Here is a 17,456-nt window from a genome sequence, read left to right on the forward strand (position 1 = left end):
CAGTCTTTCAAATTCCATCGAGAAACTTAACATGACATTCTCTCCTCGACGCAAAGAGAAAATGAAAACGGCACAGGTATACGTTTTGAGCCGGTTTCAGGGCGGCTCAGCATTTCTCTACAGTGAGCAGCCCCATAGTGCACCAGCAAAGCTAAATGTAGAACATTAAATTCCAGGGGCAAGCTCATGATGTACCACATGAGGATTGTCCTGCGCTCAGAGGACAGGCAAGGTGTAAAATGTTTGAGAGAGAAAGTGGAGGCTGGATATTGTGTCTGTCTTTTAGTCATGGACCACCAGAGAATATACAATAATACATAAAGTACTGCCATTTAGTCCTAACTTTTTGCACTTGATTGGATGAATGTAACATGCAAATGAAAGCCCCCAGGCAGTAGAAATGCAATCAAGGTAAGCCAGCCTGCTAGCAAGGTTAGTGCTGCTGGTAGTGAAGTGCCAGGTAGCACCCCCAGCACAGCTTCCCTCGGGACTCACACTCTGCCGGCTGTGCAAGGCACCAGCGACCCTTTGCACATGCCTCCCTTCCCAACACAGCCACTGGTAATAAATTACCTAATCCCCCTATCACCAGCTGTTTCTATTATACACCCCGGGCTTGTGGAGAACAGCGAGGAGTAGAGGAAGGGGGTTGAAACAGACAGTGAGAGGTGGGCGTAAAGCGGAGAACAAAACAAAAAGACTTATTGACATTGACACAATGACAGTGGGAGATATGTAGGCCAAAAAAGAGAGGCAGAAATCAGTAACCATAGGAAGTGTGTGTTTATCAGTTTTGTTGTTGAAATAAGTGACACTTACTGGAGCACTGAATTTCTCGACAACCATGTCTGATCAATTCCATCTCCAGAGAGATCTACACATACGTTTCTGCATCATCTCAGAAGCATTTAAAGAATGGACCAGTTCCAACATGTTTTTTTCTGCAGTCTCTGTGGTGTTTAGATGTGGTATGTAAGGGAGATAAACTCGATTCCACCACTGAACATGCACGTCTCAGGCATCATTTCAGCTGAGCAGAGAAACAGCTACAAGGGACAATGACATCAGTGCTCAAACCCTCCCAGAGGAATGCTTGTCGTCACTCACACTGGCACACACACTGCTATGGAAACAGCAGGGGTGTGCGCGTGCATCGGGGTTAAAGGGATACCGCAAGGTACACACACACACACACACACACATACACACACACACAGAGAGAGAAAGATCTGAAAAACAAAGCGACAAGGGCAGTCTATTGAAAACAATGCTGACACATGGCCAAACTCTTCCTGACTGGCTGTGTAAGGCAGCCTGCGTTCACCTTTTTCTTGTAAAAAATACACTACAGAGGTCAAACATGGACTAAATGACTCTGTCACGTCAAGGGGGGGTTAGCCAACACATTTTTCCTTGTGAATGTAAGAGAGGAAAAAGAGCAGACCTTTTATTGAGCTTGATCTCGGAAGTATCTGAGAGATATGTGGTTTCAAAGCTGAGCGCTGCCAAAGCCAAGATGGAACGTATCCTATCAGACAGCTCGCTGTACCAGCTGACTGCTATGGAAACAGCGAGAGTGTGAGAGTACGTGTGTGCCAGAAGCTGAAAGGACATGACAGCATGGGCACACGTGCTGATGCAGCCGCCCGTGCATATGCATGTACACAAACACAAAACCACACATCTGTTACCTATCCACACTTTAAAAAGTTGGACAAAAGCAAAAAGAGCAGCTGCCGCACACAAGACACACACACACACACACACACACACACACACACACTCGAGGACGGCATTCTACGGACTGGGCAGCCAGTCAAACAGCGCTCGGTAACAGTAACCCACGGCAACCCTAAAACCAGCCCCCTTTTCCCTTCCTCCTCAAGAGACACAGATCCATTGCCCAGTTAAAGGAGCGCCCAATGAACTAGCAGATAAAGTGCCCGAGAGTGGAAAGAGGTTGTAACTTTACCCAGTCTGCCCTCACCAAAGAGCAGCACCACCCCCTTCCTAAAGGTTCAGGAGGTTAATTATTCAACACGAGAGGACTTGTTGGAGTACTGAGAGTGGACACAAGCCACCAGGAACCCCTCACCTCTTTTGTTCAACTCATCCGCTCACTTGCTGACTTTCAAATAGGCACTTAGTCCCGTGGACAGAGGCATGAGCGGAGTCTTTTTCAACTCACTCTCTCATCCATTGCGCGCCCAATCGCACACGCAGACGCACACGCACACGCAGCGAGATCATACACAGCGGCATCAGAGTGGACACATCCTTCTCCACATGTTCGCAGCTTCTGAGCTCACAGTCTCAGGCTAATCTCTTTTCGAGCAACTGTCCTACCGTTGTGGTTTTGCTGCTGGGTCTCGAGCGTGCTGGCAGAGTCGCTCGCCCCCAGTTCGGCCAGTCTGCGGCTGGTGGCGCTCAGCTCTGACCGCAGGTTGGTCACTTCCTGGCTGGCGGACTGAATGGCCCCATCGATGCGTTGAGCCAACTGCTTGTTGTCATCCATCATTTTCAGGATTTTTGCCTGAGGAGGAGAGGGAAATCCAGACAAGGTGTCATGCTGACAAGTTGTACATCTCCTGTGAAGGAAGGTCTCCTCAAATTAATCCTCCCTCTTTCTCCTTTTCTGTCTGTTCTCGTTCCCTTTTTATAAGAAAGCCAAGTTAAATCCTCAAAGCAGTTTGTCCTTTCCCTTAAAGAGAGGCATCCAGCGACGGAGAAATGTGAGTTGGAGATGGTGTATGTGTGGTGTGAGTGTGTCAGTGTGTGAGCATGCCTGTGTGTGTGACTGAGAGTTCGGTAACAGCATGAGAGTGTGTGTGTGTGTATGTGTGTGTATGTGTGTTAGAGAGCCAGCACTGCCCCTGTGAAATGTGCTCCCTGCAGCTGACTGTTGAAAGGACACAGAGCATTGAGAGATGACAAGCGCCTTTTTAAATGGACTGTACCATTTGCAGAGAAATTCGAGGGGGGTTGGGGGGGGGGTGGAGTGAGCTAAACCATAAAAGCACATAGAAGTCAGAGGTCCTCAGCACAGCTGTCTTCAGGAGATAATGCTGAAAGGTTCAGGGATTGTGTGTTTGACTCGACTGACACACAAGACGTTTAGCTAAGCCTGTGAACACTGACTTGTCCTGTTTTCCTTTCTGTGTACACTGCGTGCACAACGATTCATTGAACTCATTGACAACGGGAAGGAAGTCATTAGTTTGACAAAGAAGCAGTTGTGGAGAGAAAACAATAATAGTTATGCAAACAAAGCTGTCTTCACAGTATCACAGCGAGGCATTTTCTCCTGCAAACCAATGATAATTTATATGCCTTCAAAAAATCCATTAAAACATTATATTTTGATGTTCATTGTAAACACAGAAATGTTAAGGGATTAGTTAGTTGATCAATTGCAAAAAAATGTTTGTTCTCAAATGGGAGGATTTGCTGCTTCATGGGTTTTATATAATGAGTAATCAAGGATCTTTGGGTAACTTTCGACTATCTTTTTTTTCCAACGTGCGTTCCGGGAAATTGTGCTGATTTCGAACGTTATGGACTAAATGACTCTGAAAAAATATAGTGATGAATAACAAAAATAAGGATTTGTTGTGGTCCAGATTATGATGATCAAAACTAAAAGAGGCTCATTATTGTCATATATATATATATATATATATATATATATATATATATATATATATATATATATATATATATATATATATATATATATATATATATTTGGCAGGGGTATCTGAGAGCACATGGAGAACAGAATCCATGGACACTCGAGCACGCTTGCAATAGGATTTAAATTTGAATAACAAAAATTTGCATTTATGTTCGTTTTTTATTTTTATTTTTGCACCATTATCTATAGAGCTGGTAGAGATTAACTGTGTGGTAAAAGTACACCTATGCCACATGTCCACTCAACATGGCTGTTCTTTTTTGATTTTCATTTAACAAAAGCTGGAGATAGTACCCGATTCTTTTTTTAGTACTACTTCAGTCGAGGTCATAAGCGAGCTGAACCACCACTAGAAGGTTAGATTTAAAAAAAAAATCTGACCCACTTTGGTCAGAGAATCGTCACGAGAACGACATGAGAAATCCTTAACAAGCACAGCATTTTTAAATAGCTATGGAAACATCAATTGTTTCATTCATTCAACCCAGTTAAATAGCAGTCAGGGGAAAAACTACGACGTACACTACATCGTACAAAGTACGGACAAAGTGCAGATGCTCCCCTGTCTGGTTGTCGATGACAAATCCAGCAAATGCCACACTAAAATATAATACTAAAAATGATGTCACAGCGAGGGGCGAGGGAGGGCCGGGGGTATTTTGAAAAGTCCCAAATACCAACAGTTGTGTCGAGTCAATTTAGTGGAAATGAGGCATGAGGCGGCTTGAACCCAGGATTTCTGGACACACAAGACTGCTACATCACTGACTGCTCTCGGTATCCAATCTCACAGCCCAGGAAAGACGTTTTGACAGTGGACTCTTAACTGTTGGCTGTAAAAAAAAGAACCTTATAATTAAATACTCTGTATGGTTGTCTTTGAGCAGTTCCCACCCAACACCCAAACTCAGTCGTCCATTTCTCAGCTATGATCTGACATTTGGCTGTCAAAGCACGCCCACTCACGCAGCAGTACAGCTGTGTTGTTATTGTTTCCCAGGGCTTTGTAAAGTGAGACCCCAACCCGTCCTGCATGTGGTAAGCACAGACCGTCCACCAAACTGCACAGGGCAGCGAGCAACCGCTGCGTACCGCTGCCATTGCCCAAGGCACTCGGGGTGTGTGTGTGTGTGAGCGTAATATTAAAGTATCAAATAAAACCTAACTGACCGTCCGCTACAGTATGTAAGCAAGAGGATGGGGAACAACAACACACACAGAGTCACTCACTTCCTCCCTCGCCCCCCCCCCCCCCCCCCTCCGTTCATCCATCTGCCCAGACACAAGTCACCCCTCCCGCTCAGTAAATGAACATCATGTTGTTATTTATAGACAACCCTGCTGCTGCATATGATACATTAGTCTCAGAGGAGGGCAGGCACAGACACACACATACTGTACACTCATTCTCACACACACACACACACACACACACACACACACACACACACACACACACACACACACAAATACTAGGGGACTAATAATACCAAAGTCACTTGATGTTCATTAATGAAATTCATCTCTTGTCAGGTGTCATAAAAGTCTATTGGTCCCTTCTGGGTAATTAAGATGCTGTGGTATCTCAGCGTGTAAGTGGATTTGTTTTTATCCATCTATACATCTTATTTCCTACCCTTTCAGTCTTTTCTCAAGAGTATGTATCCTGACAGTAAACCAGCACACTGTATGTTGATACACACATTCACCTCGGGCTGCCCCCCCCAAAAAAGTTGTTTTGGGTGGCGTCATTGACTAAAGAGCAATGCAGCATGGCAGACTCTAAACTTTACAAACTTCCCAAACTAATTTAATGGAGGTAGAGAAGAATAATGGATAAAGACAGCAGCATGGGGCCCGAGACAGTGTGAGGCAGGGAAGCGTGTTTTGAGTCTGTTGGCGGCTCTGATGCCCTTAGTGATGACTGGCAAGTCAGCTAAAGTACTTTTGAAGCAGCCAATGAGAGAAGCTTCTCCACTGCTGTCCAGCGTGATTGACTCCTCAGCTGACAGCGCCGTCAGCTGCACGGCAGGAGAGACGCTCCGTGGTGCCCGCAGATTGTAAAACTGAACTAAGACGAGGACGAGAGCTGATGTTTCAGCATCACAGATGATGAACGAAGGCATTGCAACGTAGGTCTTTGTGGTGAAACAGAGACTCATGCCAGGAGGGGCTTTGTCTCATTTGTAGGTAAGGTGTGTTGAATAAAATTCATCATAATGCTGAGTGTTTATGAAAACAAAAAACGTCTGTAGGAGCAAAAAGCCGTTTGGAACGGCAGCTAAACAATGAAAAACATCATCATAGAAGCTCCAAACGTGACCGTGAGCTATAAATTTGACTCACGTCTGTCCGTACATCACATTAATGACGTCTCTCCCTTGGGGTCTTGAATGTGTCTGCTGGTCAGTGGAGGGAATTGGGACCCACTGGCATACTGAGAATTAGTAATTAGTGGGTGTGCTGGGTGGATTAGCATATGAATGTGGACATAACAGTGGGGATCAGCGCTCTGTCGTCGTTCTTTCTTGCGGCCTTTTGCAGCCACGTCACCGCATTCAACTTAAGTCATGCAAAAAGTTATGGTGCTGTGGTCTGTACACATCAGTTTTTAAGCCTCACTTATTTATTTATTTTACTTACAAGGGTGCAATTTAGTTGCTAAGAAATAACAGTCGAGACTCACGAGTATTCACTGGGATGGTATCTGTTGCCTGGCAACAATAGAAACAGAATCCAGCTGCGGCGGGGGGGGAAAAAATAACACTTCAGAAAACGTAAACATATTTCACTGCTGCAAAGTGTTTGCTTATCCAATGCATTTTTGTGTTCTCGTCTAAAAGCATTATGCACGAAAACTATCACACCCTAAAAATGCTGAAATATTGTAACGGTCTCTTCAAAAAAAAAAAGTGTTACTACAGGCACGGGTAGCAGCACAATGTATGTATTGTTTCAACGTATTGTATTTTTAGTACTCAAGGTAGCTGCTGTGCAGAAAATCTCATGATAAAGATACAGACACCACAAACTGTATCTAGTAATTCAGTCCATGCCTCTGCAATGCAGAACTTATTGGCTGCACCAAAATCACCTGCTCACTGTAAGCAGCTGGAAAGGCCAGCCAATGAGGCGGAAAGGGTGCTGTAATGCGGGGAGCTATGCTCATGTGCATTTTTGGGTTGCTTGTTTTTCTATATTTTTTATGTCCCCAGAGGAGTAAGGAAATTGTTTTTTTTCTAGCTGAATGCTATCTTGATCTCTTATCAAGATCCTCTTATCTTAAGGGAAAACGAGGCTCAGCCAAAAAGTCTCTCTCTGCAGACTCCGAGGACGCTGCACACAAATAAACACACATAGTTATGGCAGAGGGAGAAATACCAGGGCACATTGAGGAAAAGAGACATAGAGAGAGCCACTGATAGTATGGAGATCTTTCAATAATGTATACCAGGTCAGTGGCATTTATGCCCACTGTTGTGCAGAAAGTCTAACATCTTGTCACTTGTGGGTAACAGCAAAAGGAAAGAAGCCCTGCCCTCAGGCTCCTTCCACAAAGAGAGGGCTGTCATTGGGGAAACAGATTTTGCGTGACAGTCAGAATAATCAGAAATTATTGTGTTCCTCCTTGTATGAGTCACGACTATAAACAAACAGGGCAGTATTTCCAGTCAAATGTTAACCATAGCTTGTTTTATTTGCTCCTGCTGGGTTATGATGTGCATCTGCTTTAATTGTTAATATTTTACAAAATGGCTTCACTAGATTTAACGTAAATTTTACAGCTACGGTTCATTGTGTAAAGTTCTCATGATGAAGAAAGTCTGTTTTGGGGCTAAATAAGTAACGAGGAGGTCAAATTAAGTGAATACCACTTGAGCTCGTCTGGTAATGAAGAGAATACTTATTGTATTGTATATATTGAGTATATAGTTTGCGTACTAAATACTTTTATTTTGACTCTGTAACTTTGCTTGCTGGTGCTACAAACAAATGTTCCCCTGGGGATGAATAAAGTATGTATTAATCTATTATGAAGGAGTTTGGACTTACTGACAGACGAGACATGACTTGCCCTGATGCTTTGTGTCAGTTTCTAAAAAACATCTTTCCATACCAATAAAAGAGTGCACAATTTTAATTATGTATAAAGGATCATTTCTGTAAAGAGGGACAAGTAACTGACAAACCAAGACAAAGAACAGACATAGGTCTTGTAAAAACTCAGAATTATGCTCACTGAACTAATCTGTTTATTTTCTCTCCCCTTTCTTCCCTGTTTAAACTATATTTGAAACTGGATAATACTGAGCAGCTAGAGAATAAGAGAGAGACGGTTCGGTGCAGCGGTACTGTCTGCCTAACCCCAAGGGATTATACAGACAGTTGTGTTAGTAACAGGTCACCATTTCTACACAAACCGAGCAATGCTGGATTCTCCACGTGTTTGTGAAGGACATACTTTAGTTCCTTATCTCTAAAGGGAAACAACGTGGAGCCTTTAGCAGCTTAAGAGCCAGATGTTTTTTTTCACCAAGCTAAAGGGAAAGTAATTTTTAGAGTCCAAGTTGAAATGAATGCTCCTGTGGATCTGCTACATGCACCCCAACAGCCTTATAAGATGGTAATATGTCTATGTTGTGTTTAATTCCTATTGCATGGGTCGTCTTTGAATCCAGGAGTTGATTCTGAATCGTTTTAACTCACTTACTGAATCAAATCAACTTTGGCTTTAAAAGTTTTAACTAACTTACATGCAGTCGACTCACTTTTGCACCAGGGCTCAACACAAACTTGTATTCACACATTTGTGTTTCTTTCTCTATAACCAGCTTTGGTTGAGAGCATACACCAGCTTGCAGAGAACATTTTCAAGACAGTTGCCTACTTTTATTTGACCTTTCATCAAAGTAGTATATGTTATATTAGTTATGTACAGCTGATAGAATCCACCACGTCCAAAGTTAGTCAAAGGTGTGACTGTCTTGTACACTCTTTTATGGTAAATAAAAGTTAGAGGTGATAAGGGGTTTTGATAGTACATGTTTCGTCTCTTAGCTTAGCTGAATCCTGCTAGCTATTTTCTGTTCCAAGAGTCAGAACTAAACACAGAGAAGCAGCGTTCAGTTTTTCTGCTCCACATATCTGGAACAAGGTTCCTAAAAGCAGATCGGCTGAGACTTTTCTTTTTGCTGTTGCATTTAATATAACCAGATTCAAGGATTAATCAATTTCTGCATCTAACTACTGCATTTATTTCTTCAACTGCATTGCAACTTGTATTCTATTTTTTGTTTTTTAAAGAAGAATGTTCTTAGTTGCTTTTACGTACCGTTTTCTTCTGCATTATGTTTTAATGCTTTTAATAGTTGTATGTGAAGCACTTTGAATGGCTTTGCTGTTGAAATGCACTATTCAAATAAACTTGCCTCGCCTTGCATTGAGCTTGATCCAAGATGGGACCAGTTATCAGAAATCAAAACTATTCAGCTACTGAAACCCAAAAGATCAAATTTATGTCAGGACGTATCTTTAAATCTCTAAAGCAAAATTTTTCTTAGTTTTTAGTCCTTCATGTTTTTTTTCTTTCCATATTTTCCTTTCCCTGGTCCACCATTGTTTTTTTCATCCCAAAGTCTGTAATTATGATTACCTCGCTGAGATGAGCAACTCATGTCGCGCCGCAAATATGTTCCCAGTGAATAGATTATCGATGCCTCTGCTGTCCTCGCCGCCGTCAGCACTGCTGTACTGCCGGCTAAGAAATAAAATACACAACCCGGTAAACAGTTTGTTGACACACACTGATAAGTTTTCCATTCTGTCTGTCAAGGGTGTGGAGTTTTGGTGTTATTGGAATAGCCTGTCCTGAATCCTCGTCCCAACTTTCCCAATTTCTCTAATCTCTTGTTCCAGTCAGACTAAGCTCCTGCTCACATCCTCCCGCCTTCACATTGCCACTCTCAGCGAGATGCAGATCCAGAAAGCGATGGCAAACATGTTTTGGGCATGCCATACTGCAGAATGAACCCTGGCTCTGTGGTAAAGGCGAAAGGCTAATCTCAGACATGAACAGGTCTGCAGGCTTTGATGAGGAATTAAGATACACATTCCTTTTGAGGGAGGCAAGCAAGGAATATTGCTCGCACATTGTCCTCTTTACTTACACAACAGATATTCAGTAATAACGTTTTGGTACACAGACCTCCTTCAGGTTATTTAACAACTGTTAATGTGAGTTTGATCTATATAAAGGTCATCTATTGAGAATGTCATTCTGTCATAATGTATGTATTAAACCTACTGCAGGCTGTATTAGACTATTGCAGAGGCAACATAAATAAAGAGCAAAGAGAAACTCAAAAGTCTCTACCTCTACCTTTAAGTAAGGACACCCAATATTAAACAGACTCTGGTAGGGAGATAGGGAACCAAAAACATGTGATCCCAACTTAATATACTCAAGTAGAGGACGATAACGCTGAAATATTCTTTCCGATCTGGTGAATCATAAAATTCAACAAACTCAATATTCAACCTCATAAATTACAGTGTCAGAATAAAATCTCATTAGCCGGATGAGTATGTTTTTACCATCTTTGTAAATTTGTTCAAAGATGACTTTAGTTAAGATTACACAGCAGCTGAGAAATTACTGACGCTTAGTTCTCTTACAGTTGCTCTTTTCATAGCCACACAGATGTTTGCAAAACAGCGAGAACAAAAAAAAGGCTTTTCAAAGACAAAATGCTGGAGACGGCAGAACAAAGATTTAAAATGCAGTTCACGACTGCTGTTAAAATGAGCCCTAAACAATGTCATTGGCTGGTGGAGTGAAGAGCTCACAGATGGTCCATTTTCCCACTGAAAGGGAGTGTGTGGCTGCACGTCTGACTCCGTTAGGGTTCTCGAAGCTAAAATCCCTGCGTAGGTGTGTGCGGTTTCACTTTAGAGTGGTTGATTGTGTGCATGTATGCATGTATCCGCCTTTGTGTGCAAGTGGAGAGAATAGTTGTGCGTCTCAGGTCGAGGGGCAGCTCCCGTCTCCTCTGCTCAGTATTCAGCAGCTGTCATCTTTGTGACGAGGATTGAGAGAAGCTCTATTTACGGGCTGTAGGGGGGGTTGATGCTGGCCAGCTTGATACATCATTTCAAAAACACTTTCCTTCAAAAAGGCCCAGCACATGGATGACAACAAAAATAGAATTGAAAAAGGACCAAAAATAGATCTACTTTCATTTGTAACAATATGGAAGGAAGAGATGTTGTACTATAGAAAACATATTTTGAAGAGGTCATTTAAAGACCCACATACACAGCAGCACATTTCAAAGTTCATTATTGAGAAGAGTTGAATTATCTTTTGCATTTGTGTTAAGCTGTGTACTTAATCAGACTTGTAGTTAATGAAAAGTAATAAAACGTTAATTCTGGAGTCACAGCACCTCCTACATTAGTTTTATCTTAAGGTCATGGCTTTTGGTACTTCTGACAAAGTTGGGACTGTAATTTCAGTGCAGTATCGGTATGAGTGAGGAATAAAGACAGTTAGCACTTTCCTTCAAGCACCATCTGCGATCTCAGCTCTGCATGTGTTACTCTGACTTGAGTAACATTTTAAATGCATGCCTTTTGCTTTTAACAGACTATATTTACACTGTACACAATTGGTTGTATAAATATGAATGGCAATGACGCGGCAAAACATTCACTCTCAAATGGACAAAGCACGGTACACCAGATGGGGCCTGAGTTTCAAGACGCGCCAGGTGTGGTGCCAGAATTGCCGCACACTAAACTCGAGCCGGCTGCTGCGCACCTCTTCTGAGGAAATGCTCCCCTCGAGAGTTAGCCGGACCACCAGTTGAGAAGTGTGAAATAATTTTGGTTCATTATGAAACTGTGGCGGAAAATAAGACTTTGGCGGGCTGCCACAGTCTAGGTAATTAATGAGAAACACTGACATTCATATCTGGATTCAGCTCACTGCCAATGAGTTGATCTAGTGGAGCACGCCAAACTTCATTTTGTAAATTAATGCAATTTATATCACTACCAAATGTTTACACTTGATTAATTTGCAACAGAATTACGTAGACCTCCATTGTCATTATGATTATAGAGAAGAAACAAGAATCATCTTTAGGAAATGGAGGAAGCGGCCTCTAAAACGCCATGGGAATCAGCTTTTCCATTCGTTGTACTTTTAAAAAAATATGCAGATCTTTGCATATTAACTCATTATCCCCAGTATTAAATTAGCGTTGAGTGCTTACCGACAGCCTAATTGCTGATTATGGGAACAATGGGGGATGGAAACCTTTGGGTACCTTGTGATTACACCAAAATCAGCACCTGTGTTGTCGGAGGTGAAGTGTTTGTGCATTGTTGTACGGGAGTTAGTTCCCCCATAGTTTCTGCTACACAGTGTGGACGCCAACATTGGTGTGACTGTACACTTGGTTGTGTATTAGATTACAAGAATTAGGAGCATCTTGTTTCTACACAGTGTTTTTATTAGGACGAGCAACTAAGCACACGCACACAGATGTGAAGGTGACATGCACTATAGTGTTGTCATGGATACGTGTCTCAATCAATGAAAAGATTGGAGTGAAGCCTTCCTGTGCAAACAAAGCACAGTCCTAACTCCACAGATTTAAATATGTGGCATATAAATGCAGCGCTGACTTCAAAGGCTGCACTGAGCAAATGGTGGCAAACTCTTAATGTACTCCTTTTGTTTTGCCTGCTGTCTCTGAATAAAAAGGTTACTTACAAATGTATCCTGTTCAAATCTGAAAGTAATTACTATTGCCTCGCCAGATAAAAGGTCACTGTGTGACCCTGAGCTGATAGATGACCCAACATCCTCCAGCACTCTGCAGCTGGGGTTGGACAGCGAATGAAGGTAGTGAAAGATATGCTAAGAAGTGTTAAAAAAAATAAATTATTGCAGAGACTAATCTGAGTTTTGCCACAAGGGAGATGAAGCACTAGTGTTTGAGGATGCCTCGCAGCTGTTACCAGTCCAGTCCAGAGTTCTGCATAGTTGGGATTAGCTCGCTAGCTGTGTATCCAAATATGATTGAACTCAGTGAGCCCAGTGTGCACCGCTGTGAAGTCAATTATAATGGAAGCTTGCAGTCTTAAAGAAGGGAAGTAAGTAGAGGCGCGAGGTGAGGTAAATAATAACCTGTCAGTCAATCAGCTCTCCTGCTGTGTGTATGTGTGTGGTGGCATCTGCATGTGGATATATATATATATATATATATATATATATATATATATATATATATATATATATATATATATATATATATATATATATTTATTTATTTATTTATTTATTTATTTATTTAAAGGTGAGGACCTTGGTGACGCCCGGAAACTGCAGCATCTGAGGATCATGTCATGGAAGTTACTCTCTGGTGATATTTTATTGATTTCTTTTTGCGTGCCTCCTCATCCACCGAGCTTCTGTTACTTCAGGTTCAGAGGGTCCTTCACTCTCCTTGCTGATCAAACCCACCTCCAGCCCAAATCCATAACTAGAAAAGATCATTTTCTTACAAATTAATCTAATTAAATAATGTGCTCTAGATTCAATTTATGATAACAGTCAAGCCTTCACTGGCACAGATTAATACACTGATAGATACAAAGTAATCACACATTGACTATTTATATATGCATTTAAATCATGCATTAAAATAAATCTATGATATTTAACAATCAGTAATTATATTTCCTTAATCCTTGAATGAGAAGACAATATTTTTAAGTTAAATGATCTCACAGCTAGTTAAAAGAAGGTTTTATGCAGTCGAATACACAAGTTTGCTATTGTGCACAGTTCGCACAACTCTACTTAATTCATATCGGTGGGACACGACTCATAGGTGGACCTCAAAGGCATATGAGTTATCCATCTGCACAAGAGGTCTGGAGCAAAAATTAACTCACTGTTATTTAGAACTTGTGTCAAAAGCAGATAGATGGTAACTCGTGGGAGCATCGAATGAGAAAAGACAAAATCAAAGATAGCTGCAGTGTAATTAACTGAGGGGGGAGAGAGAGTACGAAGTACTGAAATCCTATCCTTGTCAATTGAAGTGTGGCCACAAGCAGTTAAACAGGAGTTAAACAGTACATTAACAAGACATGGTAGAGAAAAACTGTGAAAAATATTTCTTCCTTGTAAATGTTGAGTGCGGAAATTAAACCTGAATTTAAAAAAAGCAATTATGTGTACGACACATTTCAGTTTTTCCAAAAAAGACAGAATAATAGACCGGGAAGTGTTCTGTACACGGCTCAGTCAAGTCAGTGATCAATATTCAAAAACACTCACAGCCCAGATCAATGGCGTGCTGCTGAAATATTCAAGCTATTCTTACTCTAAACTGAATGCACACCCTCGGCAAACATAATGAATATTTCATGACACTGACACATTCTGACATCAGGAGCGGTTTTGTCGTTCTTTTTCCTTTTCTGCCGAAACTTGGACGAAAATTGTCGGCATCATTTATAGTGTCGAGGCAGAATCTCATAGTTCAAGGTTAAGGATAAGGAAAAAGCAGAAATAATACATTATGTTCATGTCAAGAGTAAAACTGTCAGTCAGGACACTTTACCATCTCCTTTGTCAGTATTGATCCGAATACATTTCAATCTATGTTATGTCAAAACGCATCATCTGTCAAGCTGCTGGGTTTCTACTTTTGCTCTGCTTTGCTGTGTGAAAAATATCAGCATGCTTTGTTCAACCAAGTATTAAGAAGTGTGTTTAAGATCAACAATATGGAGGAAAATGTCTTACATATGTTGGGATTAAAACACATGAATAATTGAGAAAGGCAGTGAGGCTAAATGAATGCCAAACAGTAACAACCATATTACTGTTGTGTGTGTGTGTGTGTGTGATGCATCAAAGAGATGCAGCTTCTTCCATTATAGCACTGCTGTTTACATACTGTTCTCATCTGACCTTTTCAAACAGAGCCGATGCAATGCAAACACCGGGAGGAATCCAGACGCAGAAAGTCTAACCTTCTTTTAATTTGGCAGAAGCTCAGTCTGGTAGTGAAGTTATCAGCCCTTTCCATCAGAACTAATGTGAATTGACATCAATCAAAAATGACTGCTTTCTTTCGCTCTCCTGGTTGTAGCTGGGTAATCGACCACAGCAGAACCGTGCATAGATCATGCTAATTCCACATTAGCGAGGGTCATTTCCATTTCCTTCAGTTAATTAATGCACAAAACATATTAAATTAATCTGGCTGTATTAATTGAAAAATGTCAATCATTTTCCTGCACAATTCACTTGCTCATTGTTTGCATCCGACACATTTCTCATATAGTGTCTGGAATTGAAATATTCCAAGCCATTAATATCCATACGCAAACCACGGGAGATCACTAGCTCTTCCTTATTTGATAATAGACGGCGAGGTCTTCACGGAGAGGTCACGCCGCAGCTGAATGTCTGAGGACAGTTTCTGCAATGCTGTGAAACATTCATCAATTCTCTCCAGGTGAACAGTCTCACTGTGGATGTTTCATGCTACAAAATTACACTCTGTATAGATCTGTATAAATTAATAGAACAAAAAAAGATTTGAGACCGGGGCATAGAGGATCTGGATTGCACATGTGCCAGGAACAGACAGCTTTCTCTAGAAAAAAATGACATCATTGGTCATTTTTCTGAGTTTACGACAACCGGGGTTTATGTTCAAAACAGGACAAACCCTCCAAACTAAACAAGGACTCTTTTAGATTGGTCGTCAGTTCCATCCAAAATGACATGTCGGAGTGTTTCATAATGTGTCACCCAATGACCTTTGGGATAACGCTGTGTGGTGCTGTCCTATCAAAGTGAATCCTTGATTTGGTTTCAGGTTCCACCTCCTACTTACAATCAACACTGGTTTCTTTTAATCCGTCCTTAATGCTAACAAATGCTATTTTTCCTTTTCGGAAGCTTTAATCACAAAAGCATACGGTAGCATGAATGTGTACTGTGTCCTTTGGTTTCTATGACTGGCTACACCAAATCAAAGAAAGCGCATCATTAGCCTAACGTCACTCATCTACACATGACTTGTTCAGCTAGGACCATGAGAGAGAGAGAGAGAGAGAGAGAGAGAGAGAGAGAGAGAGAGAGAGAGAGAGTGTGTGTGTGTGTGTGTGTGTGTGTGTGTGTGTGTGTGTGTGTGTGTGTGTGTGTGTGTGTGTGTGTGTGTGTGTGTGTGTATTCAATATACAAACATGCATTCGCATACAAACTGTACATTGGTTGTATGCATAGTTTAAAGTATCATCAATAAATAATGGACAAAAAGATAGAAAGTTGGGTAGATAAGAATTCAGGAAAAGAAATAAACAGACCTAAACCATGGCAGATAAATGGAAGACAGCGGAAAAAAAACGGATAAGTAAATCAATATTATGAAGCTTGATTTCACAACAGTGATAAAGCAAATTGCATACTTGCTTCAGGATATTGCTCTCACTGCTCCACACTGAGGTTTTGCTGCTGCTGCACAGATGAATACGAGCCATCTGCAGCAGCTTTCAGCATGGCAGCATGTCCCTATCACACAAACCATCTAATAACTTTTGCCAGATAGTCAGATGCTACATATTACCTTTATCCAAAAGTGTTCCCCCGGGAGCGACACCAAATCAAACTCACTTGTCTTTTGCCATCGAAATCATGTTATACTAATAATGTTACACACTCAAACAGGCTTACAGGATTACAACCTTCTCTGGAACCTAGAATCACTGCTAAAAACAAACATGAAAAGGATTTGCAAGAAGATTATTTCTGTATATATGTAGGAGACACTTATCACGGAGAAGAAGTGAAAGCATTACAGCAAAGCACATCTATCTGTCATTTAAAAAGCCGTCTGAAATCCTATCCTCCACATTATTGTGGGAAATTCATAAATGCAGATTCAGTGAAGGTAATGTGGTGCATTTATCCATTTGTGACTCCCCCTGTGAATACACAGAGCTGATCTGAATAATGTCCAGTTATCCAGAGGAGGCAGCTGGAGGGATACCGTCGATAATGCAAAGGGCATTCACCTCGCTGGCCAAATATGTTGGTGTGTGCTTTGTTTTTTCTATTCCTAATTACAGACAACAGCAGTGCTTGTTTAGCCGATGCTTACGGCCTCAGGGGAAGAGGACACGATTGCCTGCTGAGAAAGTGGGAGTAATTTGTTCTAATTTAATATTTATCTATTGGAGGAGGCCAAGTTATCAGTAGGAGCTAAATTGAAAGACGCCCAAGCGTGCCCAGACAGTCAGCAAAAATACAGAAAACTGCAAGCTGTACTGTCCCTGAAAAAAAGTACAGGAGTACGGGGACACGTGTGTGTGTGCGTGTGTCTGTGTGTGTGTGTGTGTGTGTGTGTGTGTGTGTGTGTGTGTGTGTGTGTGTGTGCGTGCGTGAACAAGATAATGATATTTGCAAATATGAACATGACAATGCAGTTGCATATCCATAGCAAAAAGACACTCCCAAAGGTGTTGGATATCGCTTTGACAATGTCTGAAACCATAGACGGAGGCTTTTTAAACTGTTCAGTGGTGCTAACGTATCCAACATGTTGCGTCAAAGATACAGTTATTAAGCAAAAATAATTTGTTGGTTGATAATATTCAAGAACTCACTCCACTGTAAACCGCCCCGCACCCCCAAAAAAATAAAAAAGACTGCATAAGCATGAAGTTATGA

The 17,456-nt window shown here is 41.4% G+C and overlaps 1 protein-coding gene across 3 annotated transcripts in view; it reads right to left on the reverse strand.

Annotated features, from left to right (window-relative positions):
* The window catches only part of LOC137800117 (kazrin-like), a 149,243-nt gene that overhangs the window by 99,527 nt on the left and 32,260 nt on the right, over positions 1-17,456 (reverse strand). For all 3 annotated transcript variants that reach the window (XM_068597148.1, XM_068597146.1, XM_068597147.1), the window contains exon 3: positions 2,347-2,533. In XM_068597148.1, the coding sequence (XP_068453249.1) occupies positions 2,347-2,533 (187 nt within the window). The remainder of the gene's footprint in view (positions 1-2,346; positions 2,534-17,456) is intronic.

This window comes from Clinocottus analis, unplaced genomic scaffold (assembly GCF_023055335.1).
Source record: "Clinocottus analis isolate CAN_PGR_092001 unplaced genomic scaffold, fCliAna1.0.p SCAF_4, whole genome shotgun sequence".
Lineage (NCBI taxonomy): Eukaryota > Metazoa > Chordata > Actinopteri > Perciformes > Cottidae > Clinocottus > Clinocottus analis.